This window comes from Myotis lucifugus, unplaced genomic scaffold (genome assembly GCF_000147115.1).
Source record: "Myotis lucifugus unplaced genomic scaffold, Myoluc2.0 scaffold_130, whole genome shotgun sequence".
Lineage (NCBI taxonomy): Eukaryota > Metazoa > Chordata > Mammalia > Chiroptera > Vespertilionidae > Myotis > Myotis lucifugus.
Window position 1 is genome coordinate 3,547,107 of NW_005871178.1, and position 15,170 is coordinate 3,562,276.

General features: G+C 40.3%; 1 protein-coding gene across 3 annotated transcripts in view; it reads left to right on the forward strand.

Moving 5' to 3' along the window:
* Positions 1–14,374, forward strand: part of RIC1 (RIC1 homolog, RAB6A GEF complex partner 1) — a 76,583-nt gene extending 62,209 nt beyond the window's left edge. For 2 of the 3 annotated variants that reach the window (XM_023758420.1, XM_014460408.2), the window contains exons 12-20: positions 168–284; positions 748–1,476; positions 3,733–3,891; positions 3,977–4,113; positions 5,691–5,998; positions 6,815–7,006; positions 9,899–10,076; positions 10,235–10,423; positions 12,290–14,374. In XM_023758420.1, coding sequence (XP_023614188.1) covers positions 168–284; positions 748–1,476; positions 3,733–3,891; positions 3,977–4,113; positions 5,691–5,998; positions 6,815–7,006; positions 9,899–10,076; positions 10,235–10,423; positions 12,290–12,578 — 2,298 coding nt within the window. In that variant the 3' untranslated portion in view covers positions 12,579–14,374. The remainder of the gene's footprint in view (positions 1–167; positions 285–747; positions 1,477–3,732; positions 3,892–3,976; positions 4,114–5,690; positions 5,999–6,814; positions 7,007–9,898; positions 10,077–10,234; positions 10,424–12,289) is intronic. The other variant, XM_006094131.3, reaches the window with a different exon arrangement.
* Positions 14,375–15,170: the final 796 nt, after the last annotated feature.

The following is a 15,170-nucleotide window of genomic DNA, read 5'->3' on the forward strand; positions in this document are numbered from 1 at the left end:
CCTAGTCAGAAATCTTGTACATACCCACAGAGCCTAACAGAATAGCTACACAGGGTACACACTCAATAAATATTGTTGGTTGTTTAAACTGTAAACCTTAGGGATTGGGGAGAAAATGCTGAAAACATACCTAAAATTTAGTATGGATTCAATTTCTTTTTCTTCAGGCTCGTGATGCAGAGAGCATTATGCTGAATCTTGCAGGGCAGCTCATCATGATGCAGAGAGACCGGTCAGGCCCGCAGATCCGGGAGAAGGACAGTAACCCGAACCAGAGGAAACTGGTAAGTGAATACACATCATCTAGAACGTTAACAATGTATGGCATCAGGATGAGGGAATAAAATAATTTAAGAGGAGAGTATTGTCTTGTGATTTGGACACTGAGAAAGTACGTGAAAATAGTCTTAAGCCTCAGGGAATAAAACAATTTGTGAAGGGTGAAGGATAAGGTCCCGAAATAATAATAAAATGTTCCATACTCCAGATGTTATTGCTTAGGCATTATTTCCAAATTCTAATGGGAAAATAGCATAAACTGGTGAAGTTCATAGGTTTTGGTTTTTAGATTTAAATACACATACTCTGAAAGGCCAGGGGACTATTATTAACTCTAATTCTAAATAAGTTACCGTAATTTTCCTAAAAAGTTGCACTTGCATTTTGAAAATCTTGGGAAATTAGTGCCTAGGAACTTAACCTACAGATTTAATAGGAAAAAAACCTGATTCTTGTCTCCTTTTCCAGCTGCCATTCTGTCCTCCTGTTGTACTAGCTCAGTCTGTTGAAAATGTATGGACTACGTGTCGAGCAAATAAACAAAAGCGGCACCTCCTGGAGGCCCTCTGGCTGAGCTGTGGAGGGGCAGGGATGAAAGTTTGGCTCCCTCTCTTCCCGAGGGACCACCGCAAGCCCCATTCCTTCTTGTCCCAGCGGATCATGCTGCCTTTCCACATCAACATTTACCCGCTGGCGGTTCTGTTTGAAGATGCGTTAGTCCTCGGTGCTGTCAATGACACTGTGCTCTACGACTCTCTGTACACTCGGAGCAGTGCTAGGGAGCAGCTGGAGGTGCTCTTCCCCTTCTGTGTCGTGGAGAGAACCTCGCAGATCTACCTCCACCACATCCTACGTCAGCTGCTGGTCAGGAACCTCGGGGAGCAGGCCTTGCTCCTAGCCCAGTCCTGCTCCGCGTTACCCTACTTCCCTCACGTGCTGGAGCTCATGCTCCATGAAGTGCTGGAAGAGGAAGCTACCTCACGGGAGCCCATTCCCGACCCTCTGCTTCCCACGGTGGCGAAGTTTATCACCGAGTTCCCCCTCTTCCTGCAGACCGTTGTGCATTGTGCCAGGAAGACCGAGTATGCCCTGTGGAACTACCTTTTTGCAGCCGTCGGAAACCCCAAGGACTTGTTTGAGGAATGTTTGATGGCTCAGGATTTGGACACAGCTGCCTCTTACCTTATTATCTTACAGGTAACAGCTCTCTTCTTATAAAGGTACAAGAATTAATGATCTTAAACTTCTGGGGAAAAAGAAATGTCCTGTTTTGACACTGTGATTGTGTTTAAGGAATTAATTCAGTCCTGTTTTCTATTCATTTTATATCTTTGCTTTTGAAGAACTTATTTTTATCAAATAGAAAATTTCTTTGAATATTAAAAAGGAACATTGCAGGTTTTTTTAATTTTATTTATTTTCAGAGAGAGAAGGGAGACAGAGAGTGAAACATCAATGCGTTGTTCCATTTATTTATGCATTCATTGCTTGATAGTAACATTGCAGAGTTTTAAAAATCCTGTTTGTCCATAATTAGGCCTAAAACAGACTGATGAGTTTATAATACTATTTTGAGTAATACTGAAGAAGTATCATATTATATGTATTATAGTACATACAACATGAATATTACTGGGTTTGTCTGAGCCGCCCCAGCATACATAATAGGTGTTTCCTTGTAGTGTGGGCTTGATGCGGGGACTCTGGTTAGAGCCTGGGTCATAGCAGGGCACCTTTTATGAGGCTCCCACAGTGAGTTAAGAGGACTCAGGCCTGCCCAGTAATTACTCTCATTGCAGTTCTTCTCAAAATAATGTGTCCTTTGAGACTCTTGAAAATTTGCTTCACTATATATTTGACAAGGCTGCTTGATAGTTTGTTGTTCCGGTGTGTCTGATGTGGATTTGACAGGCTGCACTAAAGTTTCGATGACTGCAAAGTTCTGTTGCTGATGTAAGAAGCTAACCATAAACCTGGTTTCAGACTGCCTGAGGCAGATTTCCTGTCGACAGTGACAACTGATTGAAACCAGAGATATTTCAGCAGAGGCTGGACGGCCATGAAATTCTGATTCCTTGATTAATCTTAAAGAGCCACAGAATCGTAAAAATAGAAACAAATTAATGCAGCTGTTGTTGTTTTTTAGGTCACTCCTTAGACTTTCAGTGATCTCTGAAGCAGTGAAATTGGAAACTTTTGTTCTATCAGAATCCCTAAGTTGCTGTGGATTAATTACAGTTAAACTTGTCTATTAGTCACCATTCCATGAAGGTCAGAGCAGGCAGTAAGGTTAAATTTGCGGAAGAGCCCTGGCCGTGTGGGTTAGTTGGTTTCTAGTGTTGTCTCATACACCAAAAGTTTGCAGGTTTGACTCCTGGTCAAGGCACATACTTACTTAGGTTGCAGGTTCTATCTCCAGTCAGGGAGAGTAGAGGAGGCAACCGATCCATGTCTCTCAAATCGATGTTTTTCTTGCTCTCTCTCGCTCTCTCTCTTTCCCTTCCTCTTTCTCTAAAATCAATAAACATGTTCTTGGGTGAGGATAACAAATAAATGAATTTGTGAAAGAATTATTTAGGATGCTGTTTGTGTAACAGTACTACATACTACTGCCCAAAGCAACGATTTTTAATTCCCGTCCTCAGAAAGCTGTCCCAGGAGACAGACCTGGGCTTTTTGGGAGTCTGGCAAATCTAGATTTTTATTCTTGCTTCAACAAGTTACTTAACTCAGTTTTCTCATCTGTAAAATAGGAATGACGTACCCATTTTGCCGATTCACTAGGATAGTGGTCGGCAAACCGCGGCTCGTGAGCCACATGCGGCTCTTTGGCCCCTTGAGTGTGGCTCTTCCACAAAATACCACATGCGGGCGCGCACGTACAGTGCGATTGAAACTTCGTGGCCCATGCGCAGAAGTCAGTTTTTGGCCTGGGCGAGTGTATTTTGAAGAAGTGGCGTTAGAAGAAGTGGGGGTACGTTTGCTGAGGTCGACCCCTCAGATTGAGGATGTTTTTAGCAAAGGCCAGCTTAGGAGTACCCTAATTAAGTTAATAACAATGTACCTACCTATATAGTTTAAGTTTAACAAATTTGGCTCTCAAAAGAAATTTTAATCATTGTACTGTTGATATTTGGCTCTGTTGACTAATGAGTTTGCCGACCACTGGTCTAGGAGAAATGAAAGAGTGTGTGTGAGGTTTATATAACGCTCTGGCATGTAGTGGGAGTTCAGTATTCACAGTTTATGTTACGCAGCACAGTATGCACCACAGCTCTTCCTGTCTGATACTTCTAGTGCTCCTTTAATTTCGCTATTAAACTGTCCCCTGCAGTGTTGCAGCTGCATCTCTCCTCTGGGTTTAGGGAACCATGGAGATAAAGAGTTGCTCATAGTTTCCCAAGTTATTTGCAGCATAAAAGGAATGCTTGTCTTCCTTGGTTGTTTTTGTAGAATATGGAAGTCCCAACAGTAAGCAGGCAACATGCCACCCTTCTGTTCAACACAGCCCTAGAGCAAGGCAAGTGGGACTTATGTCGGCACATGATTCGATTTCTTAAAGCCATTGGCTCTGGAGAATCTGAGACACCTCCATCCACACCTACAGCTCAGGTTAGTTGCAAATTGGGCAGCTTCTCTGGGCATATACCCGTGTGGCATCCCCTCTAACCGCACTGCACATTGTGTGCACTCGCAGGAACCCAGTTCAAGCGGAGGATTTGAGTTCTTCAGGAATCGCAGCATCAGTTTGTCCCAGTCAGCTGACAACGTACCTGCTAGTAAATTCAGCTTACAGAAAACACTAAGTATGCCATCTGGGCCTTCGGGAAAAAGGTAAAAGGATGAAAAGCCATTATGCTTTTAGGGCATTGAGTGACATTGCATTTCAGGGCATTTGTAAAGTCAGATCTCATGAAAACAACTACTTGATCTACTTGCACTTCCTTTTGCAATCTCAGAAAACTTGCCTTTCTTCTTCCTCCAAAGTTCACTTCTACAGTTTTCTGCCCCTTGTATTAGAGGTCTCAATATATCTGTTCGGAATGTAATTAACTTTAAATTACTTGATTATAGGATAAAAAGGAAGATAATAAAGCTGCAGGTAATCCAAAAGTCTTCTTACAGTCAACAGTTTTATCCTCCTTTCTAACTGTACTACTTGACAAAAAAAAAAAAATTCAGTCCTCATATGCTTGATTGTCCTGTGACTCTGATTGGAGAGATCATTAAAACAGTGGGAGAGCAACAAGGAAGTGCATCTGGAGATGGGAACCTCCATCCCCCGTGGGTGGGCTGTTGCTTCTGAGAGGTCAGCTGTGGACTCACACTGAACATTATAAAATAGAATTTCCCCGTTTGTGAGGTCCATGATTCCTTCTTGTGTTGCATGTTCTTGTCTCCTATTTTTTTCTTTTCCCTAATCCTTTCATATTGTTCGTATTGTGTCTGCAGTGCCTGGCACATAGAGCTTACTGAACTTTTTTTATTGTGATGTTTAACTGCTTTTTCTTATCACAGCCATTAATATCACCCCCACTTGCAACATACACACAATCTTGGGCTATATACACGTGAAATGCAACCTATAAACAATTGTCAGGCAAACAGAAGCTTCTCAGCCATACCCTGAATTTAAATACGAACACAGACTCAGTGCTCACTATGTGCTAAGCATGGTTCTGGCATTTACACGTGTAGGTCTTTAATTCTCTCAACAACTGCTAAGGGTACATAAGGGTAGGTACTGTTGTTACCCACACGATTCAGGTGAAGAAACAGAGTCCAGAACATAAACTTGGTTATGTTCACACAACTAATGAGTGCAGAGCTGAGACTTGAGTCCAGGCCGCCTGCTCCAGGGCTGCCTCTCATGGAAGCACCACATACCGTTACAGACCAGGTGGGCACACCAGCCCCCACGGGTAAGGGAAGATAGACTGGATTTAGTGAAGTTGTTAATTTTTTTTTAATTATTTTTTTATTTGTATTTTTTAAGTTGTCTACATAACACATTACAAGACTTCATTTCACCTTTCTTCTCATTAGTTTCTATGATCTGATTTCCTCCCCTCTTTTCCTTGGTCTTTAAATTAAATATAGCATTTATGTCCTCCCTGTCTTTCCTTCAAGCAGTTACCACCTCTTGCCTGGTTTGGCTTTGCCTCCTGTTTTCTCCTATTCCATGTATCCATTCTACAATTACGCTGTAAAAGCCTGCTGAGTTCCAGGCATTGTTCAGCGGGTTGTGGTATCACAAGGAGGAGAAGACCTAATATTTTATTCTCCTCTTCAATCAGAATTAGATCTTGGATCTCTCACCTCCCTATCAGCGCACTCATGCTACTACGTAAAAGTATGTGAAGCCTTCCAGTAAAGGTTTTTCTGTAGCTTCCTTGTGTTCCCACTTACAGATGGAGTAAAGACAGCGACTGTGCAGAGAACATGTACATTGACATGATGCTCTGGAGACATGCTCGGCGTCTCTTAGAAGAAGTTCGGCTCAAGGACCTGGGTTGCTTTGCAGCCCAGTTGGGCTTTGAACTCATTAGTTGGCTCTGCAAGGAGCGTGCCCGAGCTGCCCGGGTGGACAACTTTGTGATAGCCCTGAAGAGACTCCACAAAGATTTCCTGTGGCCACTTCCCATCATCCCAGCCTCTTCTCTCAGTTCTCCTTTCAAGAATGGCAAACTCCGAACAGGTAGTGCAAGCTTGTGTCAAGGTACAGGCGAGTGTATTTTACTCCAGGAACTTAGACATTTTGCAGTTAGTTGATATTCAAAGAAGTCTTTTCATTCCAAACTCAGAAAGAGATAAAAGCCGAGTTTTTGTACATCAGTCAGATCATCCACCATTTTGATCAAGGATGTGAATAAAGTAGAACCTATGTCTCAGAGACTGACCTTGAAGTCCAATGTATAAATATAGTTATCTCACATTATCAAGTTGAGAATTGACTGAATATAGAACTACCACACTTACTATGGGAAGGAGTTTTGGAATTGGTTAATCAAAATAAGCTAAATTGTTCCTTAACTGACAGCTCATTCCAGAAAAATGGTAAAAATGCATCTTTGAGAGCCCATCTCCCACAGTAGGAGAGGACAAAGTGAAACTGCATTTTGGTGAAAGAAAAGTTAAAAGATAAGGCTTTTTAGTTCAGGTCTTTTTAAGGAAGACTGTTCTAATTGTCACTTAAGAAAATTGAAACAAAAGCCTTTAATTATGGCATTTGGAAACTTCATGTCATCTTAGAACCAAGGAAAATCACATCAAAGATGAACAGAGTAAAATTTTGCCTAGTTCTAGTAAGATGTGATGATGTTAGATGACTCCTGGGTGGCATTATCTAGTCAGTCCATTTTGTTACAGCCCCACAGCCCTGGTTTATGGGCGGGGGATGCAGTGTAGGACAGTAATTGGCTTTTAACTTCTAATATTGAGCGAGTGCGGGAAGAGAAGCTGAAAGGACTGAATTGGAAATGGCAGTGTGTGCATCTTGAATTTCCATTTTCTTGTTTTTGGGCCTGCCTTGCAGTGGGAGAGCAGCTGTTAAAATCTCAATCAGCTGACCGTTTCTTAAACCTTGAGATAGATGCTGGCCTCTCTAATGTCCAGCGAAGTCAGAGCTGGCTCAGCAACATTGGCCCTACCCACCATGAGATAGACACAGCCTCATCCCAGGGACCACAAATGCAAGACGCCTTCCTGTCACCTTTATCTAACAAAGGTGAGTGTCACTTTAAGGCCTAGCTCTTCCTCAGTTCCTTTGGGAGGGAGTTGAGGTGCTGCAGCACTTCAGAGAGAGAGCTTCATTCTTCTTTGAAGAGGCTTCCTTGAGGATTACCCATTAGCATCTGCCGGGTAGGTGAGGGTCACTAGAACAAGGCCAATTGGCCTTGGCTATAGGCCACCATATTTATTTTAGGTAAAATGAAATAGGCAAAATCTTATTACAAATCAGCACTAACAATTGAACTTTTGCAATAGATTTTAATGTACAGAAACACTGACTTTGAATCTCATGTAAGCAGAATGTTATCTATCCCCAAATAAGAATTCCATTTTTCTCATAAGTATACCTGTATCATAAAAAATTGTACTCACTTATCTTTCTTTTTCGTTTATTTTAAAATGTGGACATTTTCTTTTTTTCTTTTAACTTCCTACATAATATCCTTAATTTTGCCTCTTAGACTTTAAACCCTAAAATATTTACTATCTTGCCCTTTACCAAAATATGTATGCCAACCTCTGCTCTTAAAGTTATGGGTAAGGCCTGGCCAGTGTGGCTCAGCGATTGAGCGTCAACCCAGAAACTAAGAGGTCACCAGTTTGATTCCCTGTCAAGGCAAATGCCCAAGTTGTGGGCTCAATCCCCAGTAGGGGCCATGCAGGAGGCAGCCAATCAATGATTCTCTCTCACCATTGATGTTTCTATCTCTCCCTCTCCCTTTCGCTCTAAAAATCAGTAAAGGAAAAATTAAAGAAAGAAATGGGTAAGATAAAATTTGAGGAATTTTTAAAGTGATTTATGTTGCTTAGGTTTATATAATTAGGAGCAACTAGTAGTAACTAATCTGATTTTCTGCAGTTTTCTTAATGGCCAGGTATTCACCTGTCATCACTATAAGCTGCTGCTATGTGGGTAGGCTTATAGATGCCATTATTTTTTTTTCAAGTGTGGTAGAATACATAAAAAATTTACCTTCTTAACCATTTTTAAGTATACAGTTCAGTAGTGTTTACAATTCCCGTTCACATTGTTCTACCAGTATCCAGAACTCTTTCATCTTACAAACTAAAACCCTATACCTATTCATAACAACTTCCCATTCCTCACTCCCCAACTACTGGCAAATACCATTCTATTTTATATCTCTATGAATTTCACTACCTTAGATACCTCATGTAAGTGGAATCATGCAGTATTTGTCTTTTTATAATTGGCTTATTTCACTCAGCATAACATTCTCAAAGTTCATCCCTGTTGTAGCATGCATGAGAACTTCCTGTAATATTTCAGGTAGAGTAATATTTCATTGTATGTATATACCACATTTTGTTTATCCATCCATATATTTGGGTTGCTTCCACCTTTGATTATTATGAATAATATTGTAGTGAACATGAAAGTATATATCTCTTTGACACTGTTTTCATTTCTTTGGGGTATATATCCAAAAGTGGGATTGCCAGATCATATGGTAATTCTGTTTTTAATTTTAATTTTTTTTTTTTTTGAGGAACCATCATATTTCCATAGCAGCTATACCATTTTACATTCCCACCAATGTTGACAAGGGTGTTGAGGTTTCTATACATCCTTGCCCACACTTATTTGCTGTTTGTTTTTTTAATATTAGCCATCCTAATGGACATGAGGTGGTACCATTGCTCTTTTTTTTTAAATCCTCGCCTGAGGATATTTTTCCATTGATTTTTTTTTTGGGGGGGAGAGTGGGAGAGAGAGGAAAAGACAGAGAGAAACAGCCATGTGAGAGAAATACATCGATTGGTTGCCTCCTGCACACGCCCCCTGGACCAGGGAGGAGCCTGCAAATGAGGTAGGTACGTGCTCTTGACCTGAATCAAACCCAAGACGCTCTAACTGGCCAGGGCCCATTGCTTTTTTTTTTTTTTTTAAGAAACTTTTTAGAGATCATTTCAGACATAAAGGTTGAGATAATGGATCCACGTATCCATCACCCAGCTTCAATTACCAACTCATGACCAAATTTGTTTCATCCACTTTTGGTATTTTTTTAACCAAATCCAAAACATATATTTTGTGAATATTACAGTATTTATCTCTAAAAGGACTCTTTAAAAATTAGCCATAATACCATATCATCCTTCTAAAATTTTAACCCATCAAATATCCAGTAAGCTTTCAGAGTCCAATTATTTCTAATTCATAATTGTCTTTTATGGCTTGGCTCAAGGTCTAAATAAGGTTGATACATTGTGATTGTTATGTTTTTAATTCTCTTTTTAGTGATTATTCCCCTCCCCATCTTTTTTTTCTTCCTACTTATTCATTGAAGAAACTTGCTTCATGGATTTTCCCATAATGTGGATTTTGGTGATTACATCTTGATGATTTAGTTTGTTTCCTCTGTTTTTCTTGCCAATTGGTCATTGAATCTAAAGACTTACCAGATTATAGCTCTTTTTTTTAATAGGTAGTAGCATGTTTTTCCATGTGAAGGCACATAATGCCTGGTACCTCTCTAATGGCTTTTTTAAAAATGCACGTTTTTATTGATTTCAGAGGGAGGGAGAGGGAGAGAGATGGAAACATCAATGATGAGAGAGAATCATTGATTGGTTGTCTCCTGCACACCCTTCAATGGGGATCGAGCCCACAACTCAGGTATGTGCCCTGGTCAGGAATCGAACCATGACCTCGTGGTTCATAGGTCAGTGTTCAACCACTGAGCCACACTGGCCAAATGCCTACTACTGTTAATCTAGCTTGGGAATTTTAGCAATGGATTTATGTTTTAGTTTCAAACTCTTCAAGAGAAATCAACATCTAAGAAACAGTCAATATTTAAAACTAAAGTTAAAACATTTTCCACATGAAGTTAGTTTATAACTTTTGGCACTTCTCCATCAGGCGATGAATGCAGTATTGGTTCAGCCACAGACTTGACTGAGAGCAGCTCCATGGTGGATGGGGACTGGACAGTGGTGGACGAAAGCTTCTCCACGCTCAGCTTAACGCAGTCAGAGCTAGAGCACATCTCCATGGAGTTGGCCAGTAAAGGGCCTCACAAATCCCAGGTCCAGCTGCGGTGAGTGTCTCGGCCTCTGAACGCACAGAATCCCTACTTGGGATATTTGGGCAAATAAGGTGCAGGGGCTCCTTTCCTGGTAGATTGCCCTTCTGACATCTAGATTCTTCTTAGCTGCATATTTCCTTCTCAGTTACTCTGTTTCTGTTTCTGTACAGGTATTTGCTACACATCTTCATGGAGGCAGGATGTCTGGACTGGTGCATTGTCATAGGCTTGATTCTTAGAGAATCCTCAATAATCAACCAGATTTTGGTGATTATACAGACGACAGAGGTAGATGGAGAGATGTTACAGAACATAAAGACAGGGCTGCATGCGGTGGACCGATGGGCCTCTGCAGACTGGTAAGTGCTGGTTTCTGTCAGCTTGTTTCTCTGCTGTTCATTGGTGAACCCTGTCCTTTCCCATTAAGGCTTAGCTCTGGTTCACTTATTTAGAGATTTTAGGTTGGTCAATATAAAAATGCTTTAATATGTTCATTTTAAGGCTGTGTTCTTTAGTTACTGTTCTGTACCAAACATTTAGATGAGTGATGTCCAGTGAGATAGCTGGTCGTTTTAAAATGGAATGCATATCACTGACTTAAAATTGATGCAGCACAAATGTTTTTTTTGTTTGTTTTTTTCTTTTGTTTGTTTTTTTCTTTATTAAGATATTACATATGTGTCCTTATCCCCCCATTGCTTCTCCCCCCCCACACACACTCATGCCCTCACACCCCTGGTGTCTGTGCCCATTGGTTAGGCTTATATGCATGCATACAAGTCCTTTGGTTGCTCTCTCCCCCTTACCCCCACCCTCCCCTACCTTCCCTCTGACGTTTGACCATCTGATCGATGCTTCTCTGTCTCTGGATCTGTTTTTGTTCATCAGTTTACATTGTTCATTATATTCCACAAATGAGTGAGATCATGTGATATTTATCTTTTTCTGACTGGCTTATGAATTAAGACTGGAACTTAAGGTTTGTGGTTCTGTGGAATTAAATCTAAAAATTTCTACTTGAAAAAAATAAAAGCTTAGCCTATATGAATTTAACAAATTCCATGGCAGTTACTAGCAAACCAAATTAAGAGTAGTGGATGGCCTGGCCAGTGTGCCTCAGTGGTTGAGCATCAACCCATGAACAAAGAGGTCACCACTTTGATTCCAGATCAGGGCACATGCCTGGGCTGCCAGCTGGATCCCCAGGAGGGGGCATGCAGAAGGCAGCTGATCTATGTTTCTCTCTCATCAATGTTTCTATCTCCCTGTCCCTCTCCCTTCTACAAATCAATAAAAGCATATTTTTAAAAAAATAGTAGTGGATGCTAATAAAACTCTATTAGGACATATAGAATAAAGGACACTTTAGTTTAAAAAAAAAAGTAGTGGATAGAAGTTAGGCGCCTGGGGTTCTAGCCCTTACTCACCAATTATGTGTGGATTTGGGGGCTTCCCTTTCTTGGATCTAGTTTTCCTTAATTGGAAAATTCATTCAGATTCTCTGAAAGTTCTTTTTCAGGTATGAAATCCTGTTGGTCCTTACACTGTGCAATATGATTTTTAATTGTAATGCTAGATAATTTGCTCCTAGTGCTCAGAAATTTAAGACTCATGCTAATGCTATGCTGGCCAGGGCACCTAAGAAACCTTCCCTTCCTACCTCCCTGTGCTGCCTCCTCTCCCCTCATAATCAATCACTGACCTTACTGTATCTGTGTTTAGTAGGAATTTTTCCCTAACACTGTAATGCCCGGCCAGTGTAGCTCAGAGGTTGAGCATCAACCTATGAACCAGGAGGTCATGGTTCGATTCCGTCAGGGCACATTCCCGGGTTGCAAGCTTGATCCCCAGTGGGGGGCATGTAGGAGGCAGCCAATCAATGATTCTTTCTCATCATTATGTTTCTATCTCTCCCTTTCTCTCTGAAATCAATAGAAAAAGTATATTTGCATATATAAAAGGCTAATATGCAAAGTGTCCCCTCAGGAGTTCGACCAGGAGTTCAACCACTCGCTATAACGTGCACTGACCACTAGGGGGCGGCACAGAATGAAGGAAGGCCCCAGCCAACAGCCGGAACGCCCTGATCTATCCTAATCATGGGCCAGGCCTAGAGATCCTACCCGTGCACGAATTTCATGCACTGGGCCTCTAGTATATATATAACACTCTATGGAGCCTTTTGAATATGGCAGATGAACTAATTTCCTCTTTCCTTTACTTAGTCCTGGATATAAGCCATTTTTGAACATCATTAAGCCACAACTACAGAAGCTCAGTGAGATAACAGAAGAGCAGGTCCATCCTGAAGCCTTCCAGCCAGTAACTGTGGGTAAGACTCCTGAACAGACTAGTCCCCGGGCAGAGGAGAGCAGGAGCTCCTCAGGCCATGGAAGCATCCCCCAGGGCGAGGTCGGAGGTAGCGGTATGGTCAGCGGGAAAGAGGAGAACACAACCCGCGCAGAGGAGGAGGAAACTTTTCAGGATGGGACTTACGACTGTTGTGTGTCCTAACAACGGTGAGGTGCCGTCACCACGGCAGTATTAATTAGCAGCAGCGTGCGTGCAACTGAGGACACTGTGACCTCATTGGATGATTTAACCAGGGAGCTCAGCTCAGAGACTCTGGTAAGGTATTAAATTTTAACTAACTCTTCTCTAAGAAATCTCCTTGACTCCAGAAAAATATGATATCAGAATAAATCATCTTTCATAAAAAAAAACTTAAAGCTTTGGTGTAAAGTAATAAAGAATACTGTACAGATGTACATGAGAATATTTTGGTTTTATTCTTAAGATTGGTAGCTCTTAAACCATAGGGATTGTTTTGCCCCAGATGAGCTTGCTTTTTCACTACATATAGCTTCTTACGTTTTCTGGTTCAGCGTGTGTCCAGACTGCTTTTTTAAAAATAAATGCTCATGTGCTTGCTGTAGCTTGTCAGGTACCTGAGCTACCTGGAATGCCCTAGATTGAGAGCACTGGACTCTGACTGGGCCTCCTGAGCAGATGTCTGCCCTGGCACAGCACATGCCAGTCCTGAATGATGGGAGTGCTATACCTGTGAGGCAGTGTGCCAGCTGCATTCCTGCTGGACCGGAGGTCGGAGGGGTTCTTGTCTAATTATGTGTTAGATACCACTAAACTATTTTGTATCAAGAACTTTATCTTTTTGTGAATACTCTTGTATAAATATACTCAAAGGCACTGTTCATATTTTTAGGGCTTGTATTATTAATAATTTGTATGGTTTTATGCTGGATTCTGCATGGCCATTTATAGTCACTCTTGGAATAAAGACAGGGCTTGCTCTTCTTTCCAAATATGAGCAATCTTCATAGAGGAAGACAGGTTTATTTTATTGACTTGGTCATAAAATAACAGAAATGGGCACACCAATCATGAAATGAAACAGGTTTTGTGCAAATTAATGTAGTTTCTTATTTATTGCTTTTGTAAATTGAGTAAAAATGGAGTTTTATGTAAATATACTGAATCCTGTATTATCACGGCTAACTAAAAATTAGTATGTAAAGAATGCATTCTTCATTGTAATTTTTAAAATATTTTATGTATTTCTAGATATGACTTAATTTTAGTTTTCATACATTATGAAAACTGCATACTCCTTAATTGCTTCAGATTAAACACATACCCAGTGTATGTACTTCTAATTACCTTATAACAGTATTAATTTAGATAGCTTGTTTGTATTGTGCAATTTGAACAAAGGAATGCAATGTTATTTTTTACAAAAACAAACTTGTTTATTTTTATAATAACAATGTATTTCATGTGGACCAAATTCATACCACTATGTAAAACAGCCTCTCTCCTCTTAGCGCAATTAGAGTTTAGAAATAAAACTTGGTCCTCTATCCTTGTTTTTAAAAGTAAGTGGCTAGATTTAGTTGTCCTAGCCAAGTTCCCTTTGATGGGAAACTCAAGACTATTTTGAAATTGCTTAGTTCAGAATTCATCAGACTGTTTTAAATTATTGGGTTTGGTAATTTACTATCATTTACTTTTTACAAGTGCAATAATTTCACATACAGAAACTCCTGAATGGGTGGAATATGTGATTATTGGTACCTGACCTGGTCCTTCTGGTGCTACTTTTATTTAAGCCTTTGTTTTAAACCACCTTTCCCTGAATCTTAAGATAGAACTGTTTCCCAGGTGAGTACATCATGAGCTCAGCAAAAAACTAAACTGAAATTTCTTCTGCCCTAGTCCACTAGGAGAAGACCTAGCATTACTTTTGTGCTTGGTGTGAATATTCCGTCAATAAAAATGATTGACCATTTAAACAGCTGTCATCTTTTCAAATATCCTAATGTGCTGCTGGGTTCATCTTGCACTGTCCCAAGCAGGCGTCAATAAGAGCTATATTCCTGGGGTTAATGCCATAAATGAGTTCTCTAGAAAATACTTGTTTTTCAACTAATAGGAATGGGTGGCTCCAAGGCAAAAAAAAAAAAAAAAAAAAAGACAAATTTATAGGCAATTTCTCTAGTAATTTGTTAATACAATTTTTTTTTATATTTTATTGATTTTTTACAGAGAGTAAGGGAGAGAGATAGTCAGAAACATCGATCAGCCGCCTCCTGCACACCCCCTACTGGGGATGTGCCCGCAGCCAAGGTACATGCCCTTGACCGGAATCGAACCTGGGACCCTTCAGTCCGCAGGCCGACGCTCCATCCACTGAGCCAAACCGGATTCGGCTGTTAATACAATTTAATATTTAAAAACTCAATCTTTTTTTGCCTTGTTTGGTTCACGTATCAACTGTCTAAGCCATATTTTTAACCAGTGAATTTATTCAGTATAACTATTTGAGGTTTAAATTATTTGCTAATAAGAAGTCATTTGGGGATATAGAGTCAACCTTTGCTTGAATTAAAGTTGCTGCTACTTCTGTAATGTGTACTTTACTTGGTAAAGGGCCATAAAACCATTACATTAACTTTTGTTTGTTCCATCTCAGGGTAACAGCAAAAAGTATATGTATTAAAAGCCACATAAATATTCTTTTGATCATATAATTCCACTTCTTAGAATTTCTCTTACGAAATAACTTAGAAATTCAGCAGACTTAATATT